This window comes from Scophthalmus maximus, chromosome 10 (assembly GCF_022379125.1).
Source record: "Scophthalmus maximus strain ysfricsl-2021 chromosome 10, ASM2237912v1, whole genome shotgun sequence".
Classification (NCBI taxonomy): Eukaryota; Metazoa; Chordata; class Actinopteri; order Pleuronectiformes; family Scophthalmidae; genus Scophthalmus; species Scophthalmus maximus.
Window position 1 is genome coordinate 24,715,529 of NC_061524.1, and position 24,610 is coordinate 24,740,138.

At 42.2% G+C, this 24,610-nt stretch overlaps 1 protein-coding gene across 2 annotated transcripts in view; it reads right to left on the reverse strand.

Annotated features, from left to right (window-relative positions):
• Nucleotides 1-24,610, reverse strand: part of sdccag8 (SHH signaling and ciliogenesis regulator sdccag8) — a 49,982-nt gene that overhangs the window by 15,504 nt on the left and 9,868 nt on the right. For both annotated transcript variants that reach the window (XR_004784517.2, XM_035605250.2), the window contains exons 14-16: nucleotides 7,818-7,945; nucleotides 2,718-2,826; nucleotides 909-1,040 (exon numbers count right to left, since the gene is read on the reverse strand). Coding sequence is in view for 1 of the 2 variants with exons in the window: in XM_035605250.2 (XP_035461143.2) it covers nucleotides 909-1,040; nucleotides 2,718-2,826; nucleotides 7,818-7,945 (369 nt within the window). In the remaining variant the exon portion in view is untranslated. The remainder of the gene's footprint in view (nucleotides 1-908; nucleotides 1,041-2,717; nucleotides 2,827-7,817; nucleotides 7,946-24,610) is intronic.

Consider the following 24,610-nt stretch of genomic DNA (forward strand, 5'->3'; position numbering starts at 1 on the left):
CCATGTTGGCAGAGCCAGGCTTTATGCCAGGCGCCCTGTGGAGCCACACACCAACTGGGCTCCAAACTCGGGGAGGAAAAGACCCCCGCAACTAGCTCACACACTCTTCACACATGTACAGATACTTTAGCATAAGCCAAAGATGGAAGAAGTTTTAGCTGCAGCATGCAGGTCAACATTTCCGTTATCACTCCCCACTCTCACAAAGAGCACTAAGAGCATCAGTTTGAGTTTAGTCGGTTTGCACTATTACTTCCTCACCAGATAGTATTTTGGTTTGCAGATGCCACCATAGCAGTCACAATTTATCATGAAATACCTCCTTGTTATCTTAATTATTCATTTGAACCATGGAGGTGTGAAGCAACACAGCCATGAATAAATAATTTGATATATAAGCACCTGACACCATCATATTAAGACCAACAGTTAGGCGTGAATGCAGGTATAGTGGATCACCACAATTTACTGAAGGGAGTCTTCAATCCGAGTGTAATATATGAAGAAATAAAAAAAGGTTTCGGTTTTTGTACAGAACAGTTTGACTGTGCAAACGGATATAGAAAAAATTGCCGCTAATCAGACAGCAGCATTAGATGAAAAAGAAGGCTGTACTTATCTGTAAGGCCTGCTGCCATAGAACCACAACAGAAAGAAATTAAAAAAACTAAAAAAGACTAACTACACTAACAAAACCGTAATATAAACAAAAAATTAAGAATATTACTGAAAACGTAACCTTGACTGCGGAATTAACTAATCATTGTTGGATAAATCTGCTCTTTTTTTGCTATCAAACCATATAGAAAAACCCAAAACGACCCCATTATGTGATAAAGATGTCAGAATATGTAACTTCACTCTATGTGCAGTATGACCAGTTGAGTGTTTTATGTTTATTTGCGCACCTGTCCTTCATGCGCTGGTGCATACGACCATGCTGGACACACTGTTCCTCCATGTCGGAGCAGCGAGCTCTCAGACTTTGGACTGACTCCTCTAGGTGTTGCTTCTCCAAGGCCACCTGTTCAAGTTCACTCCTACACACACAGACACACACACACACACACACACACACACACACACACACACACACACACACACACACACACAGTTGAAAATGTCCTTACTGACTTACAATAAACCACAATATGATTTAACAGAATAAATGCTGGAAAGTGTTTCATTGAAATGTTTGCATGGTAGTAAGTCTGTCCAACATATCTATCCAACTTATGTCACAAATGCTTTATGACATAATACAAAAGAAAGACAAAAACAAATGTAATAGGCAAAAAAAGATGAAATACGTAACCTAAGCAATGCATAAAATAAACAGCTTTTTTATCCCAAACCTCTTTAGCAATAATTTCCTTACATGTTAACAAACATCTCGGGGTTTTTTTTACACCTTTATTTTGCCAGGCTGTATTTAAAATCTCTGGTTCAGTGTACTGTCCAAGTCGGGGATCAAACCACCGACTTGCTCTAGATCCTGAGCCACAGAGTTTTCTATGCAATCGATTAAGGACATTTACAGTGGGATCCAAGGTCTGACAACATTTTCACATTCAAAAGAAACTGACTGATGGCAAAACAAAACCCTCTTGTTTTTTTATTCAGTATTTTGCCGATTTATTTTGTGGCAGCAAAAGATACAGGTAGTGTGGAGAGAAAAAGAAAGACAAGTATGACCTCCAGTGAAGGTCCTTGGCCGGATGCTGTATTTACACTATGTGGTATGAATCTTTACCATTGGTTGACTGGACGCCCTGAACCCCATTTTCCGCTTCACAAACCGAAACCGGCCAATCAGCAGCGGTAGGCCTCACACTGTGAGACTCTGTCAGTGAGGCTAACTTCTGGAACAATTCATCAGAGTTTTCTTATTCGACTTGCTACAACTGTCTCAGTTTATCCTCGCTCAGGCCGACTCAGGCCGTCCAGCAGGACTTTAACCGCTACACTAGGCTTAGACTCCAGGAGCTCAAACAGCCTGAGGCACAAAACACACCAACACCACACTGCTGCTAAACTACATTACACACACATACTTCATAGCATTGAGTCAGCTGGCAAGTGAAATCCAACAAATAAAGACACATTCAAGGTGGTAGTTGGTGCATTTATGTGTCTGTACTATTGATCTCCATACATTAGAAAATACACAGCGTACTTCAGTGTGTGTATTGTGTGCATGTGTCCTGTAGCTGGTGAGGCCAGAGCGGTATGGCAAGGCCAGATTGGGGGCTGTCATGTGACTAATGTGCAACACAGCTCCAACAGCTGACAGGAAACTGGGCCCAGGGTCACTGACACACGCGCACACACACACGCACACACAGGCGGCCCAGATGGAGGCTGTGCAGGCCTGCTGTGACTACTGTAGCATCAGGTTAACGAGAAAACAGGTCAGACTGGAAAGCAGTATGTAGTGTGTTGACATACTCTGTCCAATCAGCCTGGATAGATGATGCTTCATGAAATGATGACATGGATGTCCAGCAGATAGAGGGAATAAACAACTGAGCGATGGAGCAAACCAGTGACAAACAGACAAATACATTTTAACTTACTGTACAAAAATGTTTTTAATGGATAAATGCATAAGGTGGGATGTCAGAAATAACACAATGAGCAAGTGTGAGGGAATGAAAGTTGAATGTTCATAAAAAAAAAAGAAATTGTGAGGGCAGGATCAAACAGAAAATGCTGACCTGCTGTTTTCCTTCAGCTTTTCAAGTTTGGCCCCCAGTCTGCAGCACTCCTCCTTCAGCTTCCTAATCAACGCATTCTGGGAACCCAGCAGACCATCCAGCTCTCCAACTGCAACCAGTCATGGGAAAGCGGTCAGTTAAGTGAGGTGAACCATTACAGGGGGCTTTGTGCAGCTTTAAAAGATCCTATAGCTGCACAGACACTGAAAGAGGTTCAAGCAATACATGCCTGTACTGAGGTTCAGACACGGTGAGACAAAAAAAAGAAAAAGCCGTTTTTGTGTCCACTGGACACCACCACCCTCTTTCTAATAACTAAGCCAAATCAAGTCTAATCAGATTTTGTCAAACTGTTTATTATCAGTTAATAATCTATAGTATCTAGTACATCTATACTATACAGTATCTGTCTTCATCTATCTCTGGTAAATCCTCACCCTGGCCCAAATAAAACTGAGCCAAGTAAAGTAACCATTTCTAACTTAATACCTTAAAATACACTTTTTAAGTATACTGTCTAAATCGTCCTAAACCACAACTTTTTCTAAAACGGTGGTGGCAGTTGTTTGCTCTACCTGCTTCACATCAGTACTGAACATATCTTGCTGTTCCACTGCAAAAAGATAACTTCAGTACAAAGTCATGGACAAACACGTTAGTAACACAATAACAGTGACGTCGGCTCAAAACTGATATAATGAATAACCATAAAACTTTGATAAAAAACAGGACTTCATATACACGCAAATTTTTAAAGTCTAGGGATTTTGAAAGGAATTCCTTTTGAAAGTCTGGACGGACACAGAACAGTGTAGATGTTACTTCCACTAGGAATAATGTAAAGAACAGCAACTCAACAGATGCTGTTATTGTCATTAGCATGAAGATAAAAGAAAAAACAACAGTGATGCCTTTATTAGGACTACACTGTCTGACAGTAATGACTAAACAGAAACTGCACAGTGCACAAAACAAAAACATAATGTCAAGTGAAATAACAATTTGTGTTATCGGTTTGTGTGTCCGTCACGACTGTAATAAAACGGCAGGAGGTTTCCTTGTAAAGAAAAAAACTGTGACTGTTTGTGTGATCTGCATATTCTCTGAGGAAAAAAACTGTTCACTTATCATTTTTATTCAAAATTGACAGATCAAATTGCGGAACAAGGTCAAGGTTGGGGTTAAACCTACCATTTTCATGTAAATTTAGCATACAAAATGTGTATATGTATACATTTTACTTTACATCATTGACCCACAATTTTAGTCATGCTCTCAATTAATTTACATTTAAGAGAAAAATAAGTTGATACAAATTATTAGTGGTACAAAATACAGGTTAAAAAGAACTCGGCTTTGGCAGCATCATGACTACTTCAGTGAACATGTACATTTTAAGAGGAGGTCAATCGTATGGCTTCACATTCCAGAGAACAACATCTACATTGAGCTGAACAGTGAAATGTATTGCAACAAATACCACAGCAAAAAACAAAATACATATATCTGTTTGCATGTATTCCAAAAGATTCTTTGGTCGACATTCACAATGCAAACGAAACTGTTCAAACGAAAGGAGGAGATGTGCTGAGAAAAACAGAAGTATGAAGAAGAACGGAAATATAAAGAGCATGAGTAGAGTGAAACAAGGCTGAGAAAGAGAGGGTATTGCTGTTTGAAATCGCTTTTTCTCTCTTTTGCACCCTTCCAGCCACGTCCTCAACCACTCATGGGGGCCTCTTTCTGAACAATCCAACATTGGGCTTTCATCATTCCTTTGAAATGATCCACGTTCCGCTCTCCAACATATGTCTGCTCTTTTAAAATAACAATGGCTGCCGTTTGGAGAGGGGGAATGATCCACCTGCTCCAGCATTCTGTTACAGTCAACTGAAACCAAAAACACCAAGGACTTGCAGTCTTTGAAAAGTGGCTCAGACTTGTGAAGTTTTTTTTTTTTGCATATACTAGATATTGTGGGTGGGGGTAAAAAAATCAAAAGTAGAGAAAGAGCTATAATGGTGGACCTCTGCGTTGCGATGCATATTTACTGTACCTGCAGGCTGAAATGTTGTCTCTGCACATCTTTCTCTACGCATTACAGAAATGCTAATAACATACAAAGGGAGAAATTTTTATTATTGTTCAGTTTTTCGCTGGCTGCACTTTGCTGCTCCATAGAGAGTTACTACTGACTTATTTTATTCCTCTCCATACAGTCTTAAATCACTACTATAGATAATGCATGGAGGGCAGACACTGGATGCTACAGAGAATTAACCCAAACTACACTACTCAAAAGGCGTGCACAAACGCATTCACTCAACTAAAGTTTGGTCAGTGCTGGAAAAGTTGTATGAAGAATGCTAATGAGCTGAACAGGCTTTGAATGCGTCTGGCCATGCGTAGTCCAAAAAGAACCCTGGGACACAGAAACACAGCAGAACTGGCACTGGAAACAAACAGAGGAAAAATGAGGGAGGGAAGAGGCATGGCAGGGTGGGAAACAAATATCTGATATCATCTAGAGGCTGCTCTGTACGCATTTACTCAAAAAAAGAAACATGAAAAAAAAAAATCTGAAAAAAAAAGGTGGATGGATGGAAGGACAAACGGATGGACAGAGAGGCAGGATTTGGAGAGCAAGAAAGCTAATTATCCAGCTCGTCTGTTGGGTTGCACGGGGAGAGGAAGTGATGCGAACTACTAAAGGACGTCCACCCCTCCAACCCCTCCCCATCCACAGTTTCCTGCTGTGCTCTGATGTCAGCTCTCTTTAGACAACATGTGTGCTGCCGACGCGCGCCAGAAACAGACCCTTTGTTTATCCCCACCCCGCTTCCCTCCCTCCCTCTATAACCTCCATCTTTGTTCTGTGTACCAGCAGGTTTCCTGTTTGTTGAAGTTAACCACAGGTAAATAAAAAGATAGGGGACGGGAGGGGGAGAGGAGGGGTAGGTGGTGGGTATGCGTGTTGCCTGTGTGTGTGTGTTTGGAGGGGGGGTTCCAGATGGTGCAACAGATGTGCTAGCAGCAGCAGCTCTGCTGTGCAGGCAGACAGGGATCTCTGAGCAGGGTCTCTCTGCACTGCTCCCATCACCTTCTCTCTGCTCTGCCGTGCTATTTCCACTATCTGCCATCTCCTCTCCTCTCCTCTCGGAGCGTCTGTTTTGCTCTTTTTGCTCTGTTCTGTTGCCTGAGGTCACTTCCCCCCAGTCTCGTTCAGCTCAGACGATATACGTTACTGCCTATCCCTTCCCACTCTGGTCATGTTGCGATGGAGGTTAGCAAGGTGGCACAGTGAGAAAGAATGCCATCCTTTAACTGGAAGATGCAGGTTCAAGACCCTGTTCCTGCAGACATGCACCCTGCTGAATCGTCCTTGAGGAAGAGACCGTAACTGTCCCAGCTCAAGGGCTGTGATTCTGTTGCTGAGCCTGTTCAACACTGTTCTTTTGCTCCTTGCAAGTTGGAATAATCTGACTGTGCGCTCCATATTCCTCACATCACCCTCCCATCCATGTAAGACAACTAATACGCCTTACTGTGTACAGTAATTGCCTACAGTAAACATACTGATATGCAAATTTGAGAACTTGCTGCTATGTAGCTGTGTAGAGATGCTCTCAAGCGTGCTTGGCTCTCGGCTGATGCTGCTCTTTGGGAAGTCTGATCCCAAATGTCCACCGGATGTGGCTCCATCATGGCTGCCGCACACGGTCTGTTGTCATTCTGGCTGCTGGGACGATGGCCACCAGAGACTGAAATGTCTGTAGTGTGAAATGTATTTACTGATATCTATTGCCACTTCAGATATATTTAATGTGCAGTGGTGTATTTCATTAGTTTTGGGCTCAATTTTAACTTAAACATACAGCAAAACTAACTTTTTGCTTAGGTCTCTTCTCGCCTAAAGTCTGTATAGCCTGAGAAGGAAAATAAATAATCTCCTTCTGCAAATGCACCATATTTATGAAAAACTGTTTGAAAGCATATAGAAATTACAACAACAAAGGTGCAGTCACAAACGCTATTTGCACAATGGGAAAAGAAAAAGAAAAAAAATGTGCACAAAGGGCCTCATGCAAGAACCATCCGTATGAACAGATTTATTATTAAGTCGTGCATACGAGTGATTTAGGTGAACTTGACACATTCACCAATTTTCTCATACTGTGAATTTTCTTTCAGGTACAAACGCAATTTACGCGTGGTCCAGACCTCTCGTAGGAGACAGTGAAAATGTGAAATTACTGTAGTCTCCTGTTATTCAAATCAAGTTTTTCACTAATGGACTGTATATTTAGTATATTAGTTTGAAGCAAAATTATAAATTACAACTCATAATTATATTGACATAATTCTGTAAATCTGCTGTCAATCTGCAATTGAAATTAAAATATAATTCTTAGCATGTACCTGCTAAATGTCGTTGCGCAATAGCCAGGGGAGCACACACCTCCTTTGTGATGCAAAATATGCAGTTGGCATGTGTCTTGTGCAAAGCATGCATGCATGGAGATGCCAGGAAAAAATACAACATCACCCATTACGGCACATATATTTTCATCCACAACAGTGATGGAGACTTCCCGTATCCTCCTCTTGTAGCAGTCATTGATCGCTTTGCTGTGGCCAGACTTTTTATTTATTTATTTTTACTATTTTCATATCAAACCATTTGTTCTTTATGTTAATGACATTTCGACCCACAGGTTGCACTAAGGACTTGCAGTGCTGTTAATGCGGTGTGCTTTCAGAGATCCACACACGTAAAGTTCTTATTCTTATTGTTTGACATGATGGAAACAGTCCATCTCAGACACGACAGAGCAATGGCACAGTGAAACCGTCATGCAGCTACATCCGTTGAACATCTAGTTTAAGCCCCTACCATGGAAGAAATTAGAAGGTAGTTTGCTAATGAACGCACTGTGGAGGGCGAAAGAAAAGTGGGTGTTAGAGATACTTAATCGGATCTGATTTATTTGATAAAGTCAGAGAGGTGAGAAAAAGACAGTGAGTTGTGACAAGTGGACAGCATCTGTGGCCACTGTTGAATCCAAAACCAGAGCTGCTGCTGTGGATGGAAGCACTGACCTCTCTGCTGGTGTTGAGCCTCTGTTTGCTGCAGCAACGCACCCAGGTCTCTCTCCCTCTCCTGCGCTGAAAGGGTCGCAGAGGTCATTTCCTCCTCGTGAGCCCGTTCTGCGCTCTCTCGATCCTGTCTGGGGAGAAGAACGGGGTTGTTGAAGACGCTTTAAACCACAATTGTTCTTATGATAAACGGTAGAGATGAACTATTCTCTATTACAAATTCAATAGGATATCACCTGATCACTAATCTGTCTATTCCTTATAATGATGATTTAGCTTTATTTTCTATGAAAATGTGCATATTGTTTAAATATGAAAGCAGCATGGTGTTCATTATATGCATAGTTTTACTTCATAACTTAGCCTTTTCATCCAGAATTAAAGTGTAACTCAATGTTAGTCTGTGCTTGAGATGAATGTTTTTTTGTTTTTTTTTACCCCTGTTCTGTTTGTTGGAGCATAAAAAATAGTCGCTAACTGCTGACTTAAACGTATTTATTTGTTTTATCATATAAATATAAAATGAATTCAAACTGGGATTAATTACAATTACAATGTAAGCAGCTGTGAAAGCAGTATGTTTAATAATCATTCTCATAATAAAATGTGCAAGAGTGAAATGAAATGCCTGGGATCAGTGTTGATTTACACAAGTAGGAAAAATAAATGTCTTCAAAGTGATCGAGGATAGTTATCAGGCAAATTCCAGCAACCTGTTCAAAATACATATAATTTGGGATAAGCTGCTGATCAGTGCCATTACTAATACATTGCAGCAAACATGACGAGTGTTTGTGGTACAAGGGAGGGAATTTGTATGAAGGAGATTGTTGATGTGGAAAAGAACAATGTAGATGAACACAGAGGTGAAAGAGAAAGCAGGAGGAGAGCACACACTGTACATCAAGAGAATGAAGGGAAGGACACCAAAAAAGACTCAGGGGGTAGAAGAATAGAAGTGTCAGGCCACTGTCAGCTTGAAGACCCCTGATGGATACTGCAGCTGTCTACAAAACACACACACACACACACACACACACACACACACACACACACACACACACACACACACACACACACACACACACACACACACACACACACACACACACACACACACACACACACACACACACACACACACACACACACACACACACACACACACACACACACACACACACACACACACACACACACCTCCATTTCAGACCAATCTAGGAGAAAAGCTCTGAACACTACAAGAAGTAGTGTGCATTTACTAATTCATTTATGTTAATATAATTCAACCCAATAAATTGTTGTATTCCACCCTCATGCTAAAAACACAGATAACATCACAGTGACGTATTTCATCAGTTTATCAGTCATATTTAATTTTCTAGTAGATTTCTACTTAAGACCGTCTACATAGCAATTACTGCAGTGTTTCCCCTATGACTCTGTATGACTTTGTTTTACACACCATTCTTAGCTCCAATGCTCACATTTGTGGTAGCGATGAAATATCCCTTTCACTCATCTCAATATCAGAATTGCGCAGGTAAGATGCAGGCTAAGGTGCTTATCCCCGCTGGCTTTGAACAACATGACATGTTACCCCTGTTTGAACCAAACTTTCCAACACAAGTGAGTCCAAACGTACCCAAACAACTGAGGAACAGACAAAGAAGGAAAGAAGAGAAAAACTACAAAGACAGGAAAATCGAACAAATAAACAGAACTCTTCCTGAAGTCCAAAGGCGCTAATGAAGAGAGAATTCTCCAGTTTAAGTGAAAACTTTTCTCCCCTGCAGCGCTTGGCCTGCATCTCTAAAGTGACCGCGTCTGTCTGTTCCTCCGTGTGTGTGTGTGTGTGTGTGTGTGTGTGTGTGTGTGTGTGTGTTCTCCTGCTGTCCTGCTGTCTGGGGTGTGAAAGCGGGTGGCGGGTGTGCAGGGGACACAAGGAGACTGTGTGTGTCTGTACGTGTATGTGTGTGTGAGTGAATGAACCCCCGCTGGGCTTGAACAGCAGCCTGAGCCACCAAAGCGCACACCAGGGCGCAGCGGGAGATGGCGGGCAGGCGTTGCCAGCCATTTGGTCCTGCAAAAGGTTCCAGGGGGCCGTGTGTATTTGCGTATGCCTATGTGTGTGTGTTTGTGTATAACTGGGGGGTTGGGGGGGTGGTGGGCTCACACCAGACCTGTTTACCCACCAATTAACATCAGACAGATCGCCAGAAAGTTCCAGCAGTCAGGCAATAGAGTGGTAGTGAAAAAAGGAGGGTGATAAAAAAGCAAAAGAAGATAGAAAGCCGAAAGACAGAGAGCTACACATTTGGCATCTGTTTGGTTTTGCTTATCTGCTGAACCAACATTTACAACCAAATAATCTTGTACAAAACAGAGAAGAACAAACTCAAGACTTCTGAGTGGGAGAGGGGCAATCTTGAGGTGGGGTCAGTCAGGCCTGAGAGTTGATAAAAGCTCATGAAAGCTTCATCCAGGGTCAAGTTAAAGCTGAAAGTCAGGCTCAATTGCGCGGTTCTTCCCTTGGCGCCATTTTGTGCTCCCGAAAATATTCAACATGTCACTTTGAAAATACTCTCACAAAATGGCCGCTGATGAGCACTGAAATGAAAGAGTTAAATTAGAGCTGAGCCCTGGAGCAAGCGCTGAGGGCAACGGGTAGAGCAGAGGCTGAATATGAGGGGCTGGAGCTGGATAATTCTCCCTGGACAATAATCTGCCTTCCAGCTAATTGGTGAATGGGCTCTGGGTTGCTGCCTGTGGCAGGAACTTTTGTTTGGGCCTAGGAGGCAATGGAGTGAATTTTCAGTTAGAGTATAGCTGGGCCTGTTTGTATATGCCTGGCCTGATGCACTGTAGGACAGCTTGATAAGTATGGCGAGAGCTGCATGGGCCAGGGGCCTAAGGTAGGCTGGAATGGCTCTGGGGCTGCAGCCAGGTAAAGTGGCTGCTGGGTAAGTGGGAGGTGGCAGAGGTGGTGGCTGGCTGGATAGCTGGCTGGAGTGGCGAGGAAGAAGAGGGGGCCCAGTCCGCACTGCCTGCCTAAGTGGGCACTATTCAAGCTGTTGCCCATTAGATGTGGGGTGCCAGGGCCTGACCAAGCGCAGAGTTTGCAGCACCCCATGGTGCAGCAGGCATCCCATGCCAGAACCACCAAATGCCGCGGTTTATCAGAGAACGAGCACAAATTGGAGTCAGACGGTGGACTTGGAGGAATAGAAGACATTTGTAAACGCCAACACCACTGACTGCTTTTTAGGACTAAAGTGAAAGGGACTATATTCTCTCCCAATAAACACAAAATCACTCCAATACACATGCATACAAACTGAGGTCATACAAACACACGCACACAAATACATTATTATATATGACATATATATAAATATATACATGATATTTTTTATAATTTCAAGGAACTTAAAAACATTGACAAGACTGATGCAGTTCTCAAACTTTTTGGAAGCATTCTGTTACCAAGTTAAAAGGATAAAGACAGAAAATGTATATAAGTTTGATACATAAAAACTAATTGAATACTAAAGAGTACAACACTACAAATCAGTGCATATTCATATTTTAGCTCTGCAATGATCCTGTGCTGCAAAATAACAGGTGTGAAATTAGCATACAGGTGAACAAATTGCGAACCCAGCCTATAGTACAAAACATACAAACACACAGCAACAACAAAAAAAGAATGACTGTTGTAAGAAATTCATGATCGCTGTAATTTTGAAGAGGAGATTGAGATGAATGAGACAAATATTACCACTTCAGTTAGAGATAAAAAAGAAAAACCTGTACCGACAACTACATTCATGTTCATATGGCAGAGTCCAAATATACATTATTTTCTATACATTTTAAATTTTATCAAAAAATGTAAAATAAGTGCACAGAACTCTGTATTAGCTGCCACATCTAATTGTACTAATGTACTAATTGTAACGAGGATCAAATAAATAATATCAACAGGAATACCAAAAAAGATGTCCATTGTATTTTTTAAGATACAATACACAATTTAACATTTAACAAAATATCTAGATATTAGAATATATTTAAATTGATTACTAAAGACAATGTACAAACAACTATTATTTATTTAGTGAGACTGGATGTTGATGCAATGTTGTTGAAATGAACTGATACTGCACTATAAAATTACAACACACACACATCTCACTGGCTCATAATTGTGACACTCGCAATTATTCATTTTTGTGGAGGAATTCCAGCAGATCCACAGCTATTTATGATAGACTGCATCAATCAGACCACATTAATATTCAGCAGTTTGATACGCTGAACAACAAAGATGATTTCTGCCTATGTGCGAGTGTGCTTGTTTATGTTTGTGAGATAGAGGCCTTGTGCAGGCCTATCTCACCGCCGGTGCCAACAATAGATGAGAGAAAATAAAGTAACATATTGAACACTTGCTGCGCTGCATATCAGTGATGCCGAGGACAATGAACATCTGAATTGTGTCGTGTAACAGACGACACACAGTGTCACCCAATCTTCTGTCATGTACCTCAACGTGTTTCAGCACATTTGTATTAAACCTCGGGTTGATGTAATCACCCTGAAGTTGAATCAGTCTGTCAATCATTCCGCTCCCATCCAAACACCCCTCCCTCCATCTCGCTACACAAATTTAGGAAACCAACACATCAAACACAGAGGCAGGCTGATGTAGCCTCACTATTCGTTTACTCTCTGCCCAGCCACTATTTGTATCTATCTGTCCATTTATCTGTGCACAGCATCCTCATCTCTCCTCCGATCTTTTTTTTCTGCTGTTTCTATCTCTCCCTCCTCCCTCCTCTTCTCCCTCCCACCCTTTTTTTTCTTCCTGTAACTAAACTGGCTGTGCGTCTCTCCATCTGCTGGTTCTTCCTTCAGCGGCCGTGCACCTGTTCACACCTCCTCTCCTGTTGTCCACCCCCCCCCCCCCCTTATCTTTCTGTTTTGCTATCTCTCTCCCTCCCTCTCTCTCTGCTCAGTGCAATGCTGCCAGACCCATTCCTGGCTCAGTTAGCCTCTCTGTCATTCAATCCATCTGTCGGCAAGTCAACTTTGTTTACAGCGGGCGGCCCAAGCCTCTTTTCTTCTTCAAGGAGCACTGAAGCCCCCACCACCACCACCACCAAGGTCAGTGGTGAGCCAAATAGAAAACTGCAAATGTTAAATTAGCAAAAACACACACATGCATAAGTATGGACGATAACACTCTTTAAATATGCACATCTTAAAAGCTGATTTTAACTCTCTCATGCATATGAATAAATGCATATATACAGAAGGTTATAAATACACAGAAACAAACATTTGCTGTTAGAGCACACATTCACTCAGAAAACCCAGCTCTAGATTGAACTAATTAGCAGCTGATTGGCCTCTGTCATCATCTATCAGCACAGAAAACAGAGCAAGAGAAGTTAAAGTTTTAATTGGCACAGATGATTGGTGGTCTTAACACAGGAACACAGCGGACAAACAGCGCAGGCATCTGTGATTTTTAAAAATAAACACACAGCATACGTTCAGTATGCTCCCCTACTGACCCAGTCCAGAAATCCAGGACTCAACGACAGTGTCATATCTGTGCCCTACAGAAAGAGTTGTAAGTCGCATGTATGGTAGGGCTGGGTGTCAAATCAATTTCAGCTGAGACAGTACATGTCTGTCTACAAAATCAATTATTTTAATTAGGATAACACTTTGATAGTGTGTAATAAAAGTTAGTGTATATGAATTTTATGGCATAAATATATTAACAAATACTGTATATATATTTTTTATAGAAAGAGTATGTAAGGCAAAATCTAAATAAAGGAAAATCTTGATCTGCAAAGAAATAAATTAGACATACAGTGGAAGTTTCAGATGATGAAAATAAATGCAGTGAGAGAGAAAGATGTGCACACTGAAAGTCGGCACCACATTGAGTGTTCTCTCGTGTTAGTGTTCACTTCACACCTGAGACATGCCTGATGTCACTTCAAATGCCCCTCGGCTCCTCCCACACGCACATTAACTTGGGGGCAACTGGCAGGAAACACGCACCATCTTGCTCTCCAAGCCCTCCCAAGTCAGCTCAAGTGAACTCCTCGATTAACTGCTTACTTTTGCACCTCATCATTTCTCCTATTTCTCTCCTGTCCTCAGTGTCTGCACTCATGGGCCATGAGATCAGATGCTTAGTCAGAGAGAGGTGGCCATTGAGGTAAAAAACAAAGAGAGGCTTTTTTTATAAACTCTGCAGGGGGACTAGGTTTGGAGTTGGCACCATCACCAACATCGCAGCTTTTCTCCCTCTGCCTCCACTATGCTATTCACTAACTTCTACATAAAAACATCCCCCATAAGCTCCTAAACCTCTACTCTACATAATATTCATACGTCTGTACGTGTCAGTCAAGAGCACTATAGTCTGAGGTAGGGAGAGCACACCTCCCTACTGTTCCATGAGCCTTCATGGAATGTGAGGCAAGGTGAGCTGCAGCTTAAGACCTCCCAAATGACCATGCCAGGCAAACATCTCTGGCCTTCCATGCGCTGGCTGGAAAGGCCAGCAGGAGGAGTTAACTACATACTGAAGAGGAAAGCCAATTGGATTAAAATAACATGGAATAAAGCAATTAAACCTACACCATTAAAAGTGAAAGCTTGGATATTGCAAGATTACATATGTGATTATGTCTAAATATCGACCATATGTTGGCAGCAGATGATTTGGCTATTCGTGTTTAGTATTCAAGGCTAGTAAAATATCTTATTTAAGTAGTCAGACTATACTTTGACGTGACCAATTAATTTCATCATTACTATGCATAGTGACCCGGTGACTCTGACAAGTCTCTGCAGTGTTTGAGTACACAAACCTGGTAATAAACAGGCCCCGGGACTAAATTATGAAAGACCATAGTATCGATAAGCCATGACTTTATCGCTGCTTCTAACGGTGTTGAAGAATTTGATGAATATGATGAATTTTCGCTATTCACAATCCTGAGGAGAGATCTGTGCCTCTGCGTTGGTCGGAGCCTGTCCTGTGCAGGGCTCGGGGCCAGCTCTCACTCTAGACCTGCTCCGTGTGGCGATGGCAGAGAGCGGACCGGTCAAAGATCTGGTTATACTTCACTTGTTGCCACAAGTTTAACAGACGTTGTGCAAGTAAAGGTGGTAACACGGGCGATCTGCTGAAACATTTGGTGAAAGTTAAACCACATTCAGGCGGAGAAAACTGCCTATCTCGCAGTTCGTCTCCCATTTCTCCTACACCTCAGGTATGTTAAACTAGCAGGAGCCCACAAGGAATTAATTAAATTGTGCAAACGTGTTAATAGCATATATAATAATAATACAAATAATAACAACCATTCGTCATATATATATACACATATATATATACACACACACACATATATATATACATATATATAAACATCTATACATTAATTCAAGATCAAACTAAATTAACGGCCGCTCCCCTCACGTTGTACGTGTACTCAAGTTAAGAGGCGGGGATAACAAACTGTTTCGGTGAATCTCGACTCGGTGCACATGAACCGTTAACTGGAGAGTCAGTCAATCAGTTGTTGTCCATGTTGTTGTGAACACACCGTTGTGACATCATCCGCTGACAACATCTTTACTTTCGCTGCTCCACAGCGCTGATCAGCTGTTTTCCAAAATGCATCAACACTGAACGTAACACGTGTCCAGCACTGGGTTTTCTTCCTTGGTCCCTAAACAACACACTTGACAAGTGTGAGCCAATAAGATGAACAGTTCTCGAGATATGACTGACTGACAGACAGATTCCTTGACTCATCAGCAGGATTAGTAAGAAGATGTCTCCAGCAGTGGACATTGCTGTAGCGTCTCTGCTGTCCTTACATATAAAATATAAATGAAAATTAGCTTAATTTCTTTGAAGAAGAGGAAGAATATGGTAATGAATCCAGATATTAATTTAAGTAAAAGTGTTCAGAGTGAAATGTTATTTAACGATTTTCAACACCACCTGTCATCTTGATTTCAATTTTCGATACTTGTATTGGCCTAATTTAATTTCTTTTAACTACTTTTGACTAAAAGTCGACTAAAATGTAATGACTTTGTCGACTAAAATATTTTTCAGTTTTAATAAAACTAGACTGAAACTATGAAGGATAAACATGACTAAAATGTGATTGAAACTCATAAGGATTTTTGTCTAAAGACTAAGACTAAATCTAAAATAGCTGCCAAAATTAACACTGGTGGGAGGATGACTGAGGAGAGGGTACGGGGCTACTGAGAACTTGTCCGCTGCAAGTCGTCACCAGTTGTCAATCACGCTGTATCCACGACCCCGAAACCATAGTGCTTTATCGTTTATTTTTCTCTAAACGAGACCATCATTTAAAAAAAACACATGCTGTATTGAAGAAGACTTGAAAATAGAGATTTAGACCATAAACGCCTCAGGAAAATGTTTACCAGTGTCGGCATTAAGGTCGGGCCTTCTGTTCTAGAACCCGTCCAGAAAGGTCGACCTGTGCGAATGGGCCTGATGCAAGTCAGAGGAGAAGTACCCCTCACGTATCTTAGGAACGCTTACCCAATCCAAGTGTGCTGTTTGCGTTTAAACTTTTGCGTCACATTTGGTGCATCTACCGCAATGTGTGAAAATGTATTTTCGATATTAACAAATGTTTTGACCAATCAGCGAAAAGCAAGCTGCACAGTCGCAACAGAATAAATGAAAAGAAGTTGTGCTGAGGAGATTTGGCTATTTAACAATTGCATGATTTTGATTTCCAGCCTCATCTTATTCATTTTTTATATCAGTAATTTTTCTTTGTGTATAGATCCTCGCGAACAGACTAGTGCACTAAGGGTTGTGTTAATGTGTTTTTTTTTCTTTAACCCCTTTCACAAACTTTGTTAGCATAAATGATAAAGCTTTGTTATTATGGCCATATCTCACAACGTGCATGAATATTAACTTAAGCTGCAGGTGGCAATCCTCTTTTAAAAAAAAAAGGCTTTTTATTGTGGATTGTAATAATTTTTATCATATATATAGAATATTATTAATTATTACACCAGAAACCCAGTAATTTGGGATAATGGAATATAAACAGCACCAAAAGTGGAGCAGCACTGACTGATTTCATGAAAGGCATTCCTTCAATAGCTGATGACAATGACTTACTCCCAGAGCCAAATGTCTCTCCTGTTCATGACTATCGTTATATAACACCCTCCTCAACTCATAGTCACGCTCTTCTCTTCCATGATTCCACCTTACATATCGTCCACCACATCTCCTCTCAGCTGCTACCTTGCTCCAGTCTTCTTCTCCTGATCATCCTGATAAAGTCTGCAAATGGGGCCACTGCCCTACTACCTACAAGGCACTGCTTGGCATCGATGTGCCCACAAAGGGGGCAACCGAGAGAAAGGGATGGATTAAAGACAAGAGAGAAAAAAAGAGAACAAAGAGCAGCTTTATGAGGGACATGAAAATGAAGAGGATGAAAAGATAAAAGCATCAAGATCAATCAGGTAAAAGAGGGTGACTGAGGTAAAAGAGAGAAGTGGGGGGAAAAGAGGAGGTTCTGTCATGTTGGATGAAAGCTGTGCCTACTGGGCAGTGGGTAGTGTAGAGTCACTGATGGTGCTGCCCTCAACTTTGTGTGAAGGCACAAAGTTGAGGGCTAGATGACTGACACACACACACACACACACACACACACACACACACACACACACACACACACACACACACACACACACACACACACACACACACACACACACACACACACAGAGACGTGAGTACATGTGCATGTACAGTGCATGAGGGAAGGCATGACAAGATGAACGAATGAAGGGAAAAGTGGATGGTTGATGGATGGCAGAGGGCCGGAGCTCTCCCATCCACTCTCTGTCCTCCAGCCTTAATGTGTGTATGTAGGCCAGTGTCCCAGGGCACACTTGGCAGAGGTGACAACAGTTGTAGCTGACAGATTTGCCTCCATCTTGCCCAAGGTCTCCCAGTAAGCGATCTGTCTATTCTATCCATTCCCAGCCCTGCAGGACGGGCAGATTAAAGCTCTGTTTAATAATCCTACTCCTACAGTTAGAGTGTGATTTTCCACTGCTGAATTTATAGCTCACACATTTGAACCTTTATGGTATTTTAGTGAAAATAAGTAGATGCTAGCAATATGTGCTCAGAGGGGCTCATGGTATAATTTACCCACTGCAAATTAAAACAGATAATGGATGGAATTTGAGCTATGGCGAGATGGACACAGGACACCTGTCTCCATCTATCAAGAGTGCCTGGCTTGCATGAGTTTACAGTATAGGTGAAATGACTGTTACAAGGTTGAACAGGGGAGAAAGTGGAATGTTTGTTATATCCAACCCCCCAAAAGAAACCATCTACTCTTGCACTCATGTTGAAATTGATCTAACAATCTACTTGTACAAAATCAAAACATAATCTAGCCTAAACAATCAAACCCAAATAAGAATTTCAAACTGTGACAATCTTTTTTCCGGGGTTATTAACTACTGGGAAAAAGAATTATAGATGCCAAAATCGACGCTCAATATCGAGGGTTAATTGGAGAAGCTGTGTAGTTTCCTAAGCAACAAGAATCATGAAATGTAGCACTGATGAATATCTTTGATCTAGACATAACTCTCAGATGTCTTATGTTGAGAGCATTTGCTGTAACACTAGACACACTAGATCAGAGTCAAAGTAAGAGTTGAAGACCAGAATCATAAGCAGAGGGGGGAAAACAACACAACAACACAATTAGAGGGGGAAATCTAGATTTCGACCAAGGGTTGCGGCATTGATGTGATATTTTTGTTATTACTTTCAAATCAAACATATTCACACAAATACAATTAGAATTGAAGACCAGACAAAGAAAGATGCGGCGGAGAGCAAGACAAGGTAACGGAAAGACAAGAGGAAATGAAAGAATAAAAGACCTAGCAGGTCTCATCAGAGTGAACCAGAGAGCAAGCAAGAGCACATGCGAGAGGTGAGAAGGCAGGATGAGAGAGAGGGTACTCCGACAGCGAGGAGAGAAGAACGCAGCAAGGTCTCGTCACCGGGCCAACGGGCCCACCACTGTCAACATCGTGGCACTCTGCGACGCACACACACACACACACACACACACACACACACACACACACACACACACACACACACACACACACACACACACACACACACACACACACACACACACACACACACACACACACACACACACACACACACACACACACACACACACACACACACACACACACACACACACACACACACACACACACACTGACTGGCTGACGGCCCTCCCAGCTGCCCTATCCGTAACTGTCTGATTAGTTGTGCTAAGCAGCCCCTCCCCTGCCAACCATGGTGCCATCTGCTACCCAACAACATGGCTGCCGACCAGACAAGCATGCGCACACGCAAACACACGCAAACACACAAATACACACAGCAAGCCTCATACCTGGCACTGCCCCGCCGCTGTCACACAGAGACACACACATCAAACTTCAGAGACACAGGTGTAGCCCAAAGGTATCAACACTTAACAGCGCGCACGCACGCACGCGCACGCACGCAAAAAAAGTCACACCAACAATTGCTATAGAGGTTGCGTGCATGCATGCGTGTGCTGACAGTGGTTAGGCACTGTTAATGCCAGGTAGAAATAAAAGATGCTGTGCTCAAGTGCGTGTGTGTGCTCGCTGGCAGCGCTTGAAGGTTCATTACGGCCCCCACCTCTCCTGAGCGACTGCAGCCCACATGGCGCCCCGGCCCTTTTATCCTGGGCCGTGATTGGACAAGGGCCTCCTGCCGAGTTGGTTTGCAGCAGTTTTGTCGCGCCCAGATTTCGCTCGCTGCTCAAAGCAAGCCTCTGGCGGGACGCGGCATCTGCTGCCTCACCTTCCTCATTTACACTTCTCCGCCCTAACACACGCACAGTTCTGTTCACCGCCTATCCAGACCTTGATATCATGATGTACAACTGAGGGGGGGGACTAGGTAGAAGTGCAGCGAGAGCAGCAGCGTGACATGTTTAATAGAGTTTGGGGAACTTTGTGTATAAGAGTCACAGCGGTTGGTCTGGAGTTTTGTCTGACAACAGTATATCTCTCTCCACTTCTTGGCATCCATCTACTGTTCAGGGTCACTCAAGAGAGGAGTGATATCAAAATTCAGGAACTCTAAATCCCCTTCTATTTCTGTACACATTCTTGCCTGTCTGTTTCACCTACCACTTTATTAATATTGATCAAATGCGTCATCCCTCATTTCATCCCATATTCTGTAAGTGTTGGATCCATTGCGTACTGTGTTGGTGAAATGTTTACACCTCATCTCTTCTCTCTTCTCTACTACACTGCAATTAGGCATCAGAGTTACAATAAAAAGAAGTGAAAATCTCAGCATCCAGTCACCAAGATTAAAATGTACTAATCAAAACTGCACTGATACAATGAAACAAAATTGGGGTTGCATATAAGTTTCTTCATAATCGATTAATCTGTCGATTATTTTTAGTTTTTTGTGCATAAAATGTCATAAAATGTTGAAAAATGTCCATCCTGTTTCCCAAAACACCAAGATGATGTTTTGTTCACACACACAAAGATATTAAGTTTACTGTAATAGAGGAGCAAAGAAACCAGACATTTAAGAAGCTGAAATCAGTGAATTTTGACCGATTAATTTAGTAGTCGATAACAAATCGATTAATTGATTAACTGTTGTAGCTCTAAACAAAATGTAATATCATCAGCTTTTCTACTGGGCTCTAATGTTAAAAATATACTGTGATGCCAGAGGAGGAGGTCTTTTGTCACACACTCCAGATTTTATTCAAAATGGATCAAGGATTCAGTGGCAGTAGGCAAAGCGAAGTAGCCCAGGCATCTCAACTTCCCCAATCACCACTCCCCCGACAGGTGGGATATACAGTATAATCTCTTCTGTGTGTTAAATTTGCCTAAAGTGTCTACTTTTCCCAGTCGGACATGCCCTGCATACCTCCACAGGGAGGGATCCTGATAGTCATGTAGCCTATATGACTAATGACTTTGTTCATTTGAAGGAGTAGTGTTGTCCAAACTCATCATTGTCCTTTCCCATACTGCATATAAGCTCCTCTACTATACCAAAGTTGTCCACTGGACCTCCAAACCCATGAAGGTTCAAGAGGTTCATTGTAACCCTACTTATTCCACATCTGAGGTTTTGCTTCAAAGGTGGCAGACACTTCAGTCCTCTTGGCTATCCAAGACAATAAATCTTCCTCCACTGCTGGTGTCCTCCTCCTCCAGAGGAATCTTGGGGCGATGTCCCTGCAGACAGGTCTGTCTGTCAGCCTCAGTCCCTCCTGATCGAATTCACAACCCAGGGGGTTTCGGCTGAAAGCTTTGCCGCTCATGAAATACAGACGTAGATCAAATTATATGAGCAGTCATGTTCATACATTTACTGGCACAGGAATCCATATTTAGGAATTTTAGGTGAGAAAGAGACAGCAAGTAAACGTATTCACTGAAGCACTCGCAGCTTCAGATCCATCCACAGCTCTAAGCCAGTGCCTTCATGAACATGGATGCTTGATTTCATGGGGATAACAGAACTGGAGGAAGATTTGGGGCCTTGCAGACATTCGACTCATCCCAAACACAAAGCAGACACAGGTCTCAACTAACCATGGATAAACTGCCGCATGCAAACACACATATATCTATCTATAAATGCCTTTCTGGCATGTGTAGAAACAGAGGTTATGCTGGGCAGTAACTGTGGCCTCTGGGATCTTTCATCGCAACATTGAGAGAGAAAGAAGGCCAGGAGGCGAGAAAGGAAGAAAAGAAAGAAAGTGAAGGAAGACAGGAGCAAACAAACAAAACAAACTTAGTAAAGCCCACTGCTGGGCTGGGGCCGGGACTGGAGTGCGAGTGTGTGTATGTGAGGCAATATGAACAGAGTGGCAGGGATTAGGACAGATCCTGGGCTGTCCAACTCACAGCTGGCTGATGATCCAATCCTGGAGCACAGCACAGCACACCAGCCGCCATGGGACCCGTGGATGCCGTGCATGCATCTGTGTGTGTGTGTGTGTGTGTGTGTGTGTGTGTGTGTGTGTGTGTGAGTGTGTGTGTGTGTGCGTGTGCATGTGTGTGTGTGTGTACAGGCATGTGGATTCGACTGATGCGTACTGTATATCAGTGCGCACATTTGCAAGCATGCAGTTGTACAAACAAATGTGTGTGTGAGTATGTGCGCACACGTATGTGCTTGTCAGAAAAGGAAGGTAGGGCTATCAGAAATCAAACAGAGGCTCTCTGTGCTTCATGTGCCCTGTTTGAAGACGGGCTGTGATCATTTGGGCCACCAGAGGAGCACAGAATGAAAGAGGGGAGTGAGCAAGTTGCAAAGAGAGAATCAAAGAGCTGCCTTCGTAGGTTGGTCATACAAATGCCTTCCAGGCCCGCGACTGTGTATCTCACACTCTTACAACACACAAACACAGTCACACAAACTGGCCCACTACAAGCTACAAAGACTCATGCATGACTCTGTAGTGAACAACAAGCGGGGGCAAACAGAGGCATGACTTAGAATAAAGTACATGTAGCTCTGCATAACCCCAGAGGACCCGCAGATGGACAGAGAGAGAAAGAGACAGAGGTTGACAAAGGGGGGGGGGGGTCAGTCGCTTGAGGTTTATTTGTGCAGTCTGGAGCAGCATGACAGAAAAGAAAGAGAGGAAAAGCAACAGGGGAAAAAAGGAAAATACCAAAAAGGGTAAAAAAAAAAAAAAACTGTGCTGGCCTGAGGAGGGACCAGGACTATGATCCAATTTAATCAGGTGTGTATGTGACAAGTGGATGTGTGTGTGCAAAGGCGGAAGGACCAAAGGGGCAGAGGGGTGAGGCCGCCCCAGGACCCACGCTTAGCAGGGGCCCCCTGCTGAGCTACCTTTCGACTGCATTGCAACTTTATTTTTGTCGTCCGGTGCAGGCACGGCGCCAGGATTTCAATTTTTGGTGGGCCTTTTAATTACAGAAGCTAATATTGTTTGCTGTCCTTCACTCTAAAAACATTTAAATGCCGACAGAGCAAGTTGTGACGTTTGCATAAGTGGAACATATGCATGGCTGACATGGTGCGGAAATTAAACATAATAGGCTATCCAATCTATCGTGCCTTTTTTTTGTCCTGCTTTCATGTTTATTACAACCTGTGTTAATGTTTATTTCTAGTCCTTGTATCCATAGCGTCAGAATTTCTCTTCGTCCTAACTGTTCTCTAAAAATGTGTACTATTTATACCAACGCTCCTGCCTTGTGTCCTGAATCTGAGACAGGGTAGGCTACTGTTCCACCAAGTTGTTTCGGTCATTGTCTGCCGCTGACCTTTTTAGTTTTTTCAGTACAATCATGTGTTACAAAGTGGGTTCTCTGTATGTTGTTGGCTTGCTTGGCTGAATAAGTGACCATTTCTGTTAATGGATTGCATAGTTAATTATAAATCCGCTATTTCACAGTTTTGATTTTTAAAATGACATCAACACCAGGGGCCCTTGAGAGTGGTCCACCGCCTCTGTGCATAGAGACAAGGTCCGCCCCTGTGTGTGGGTGTGCGAGCACGTACACGTCATGTCTCAGAAAAAACTGCTTGTTAAATCCTTACACACTGATAATATAGTAACAGGCATGCATGGATGGAGAGAATAATAAGGGTTCAGCTTAAGTGTGATGAGAACAGAAACCAAAATCCTCAGCTTGTCCTCAGCAGACCTTTCTCCAGAGTTTCTGTTTCAGAACTCACTAATCAATGTATGCAATGATTAACATAATGTCTAAAAGTGACATAGTGATGACCTGCTGCTGCTTTCAAGCTAAAGAAGTAATGTGTATGAGTTTTATGTATCTAAAGTCATCTATATGCTAAAAGAAAAGTGATCAAACATCATCTAATCCCAAAGTTATGCATGACTTTGTTAGAGGAAATATTGTTTAATAGTGTGCACTGTTATCTCCATATATGAACGATTCATTAGTATTGCATCTGTGACAATAGGCCTACAAATCTGGCCATTCAGAACCGCTCTTAACCCAAATGCCACAACCTGTCATACAAACCAGTTAGTTTAGATCATGCACAATTTCTAGACTGGTAATCTGACCAGATAGACCAACTCTCACTCTTCTTATAAAACTAAATGTAATGAATCATTATAGTGCTGCCGGGGGTCTAATGGACTAGCATTATTGCACATTCACACTTTCCAGTTTGAATATCTTTATCATATATTATTTTGTTATCTTCTATATTATAATATTAAGGCAATCACAATTTAAAAGAATTCAAAGTACTTAACCCTAGAATCCTGAAAGACACATTTTCTCATGACCTTATCGGCCACACAAACAAAGTGTGACTGTTCAGACTACAGAAATAATTTGACAGAGCAAATAAATAATATTAATGAAATGTGCCAGTTTGTCAAATGTGATAATTCACTTTGGTTTTGGGGAAATAGTGTAACTTGTTTTCCAACAGTATATTCATCTGGATCAGGTGTGTATGTTTTATTTGTCATCCTTCTATAAACCCTAATCCCACTACACGCTCACATTAATCTAATCCTAAATACAACCCATGCCCAAGCAAAATTATCTCCTTAAAAAAGAATTTAAGGCCAGCAGGCTATTTTGTT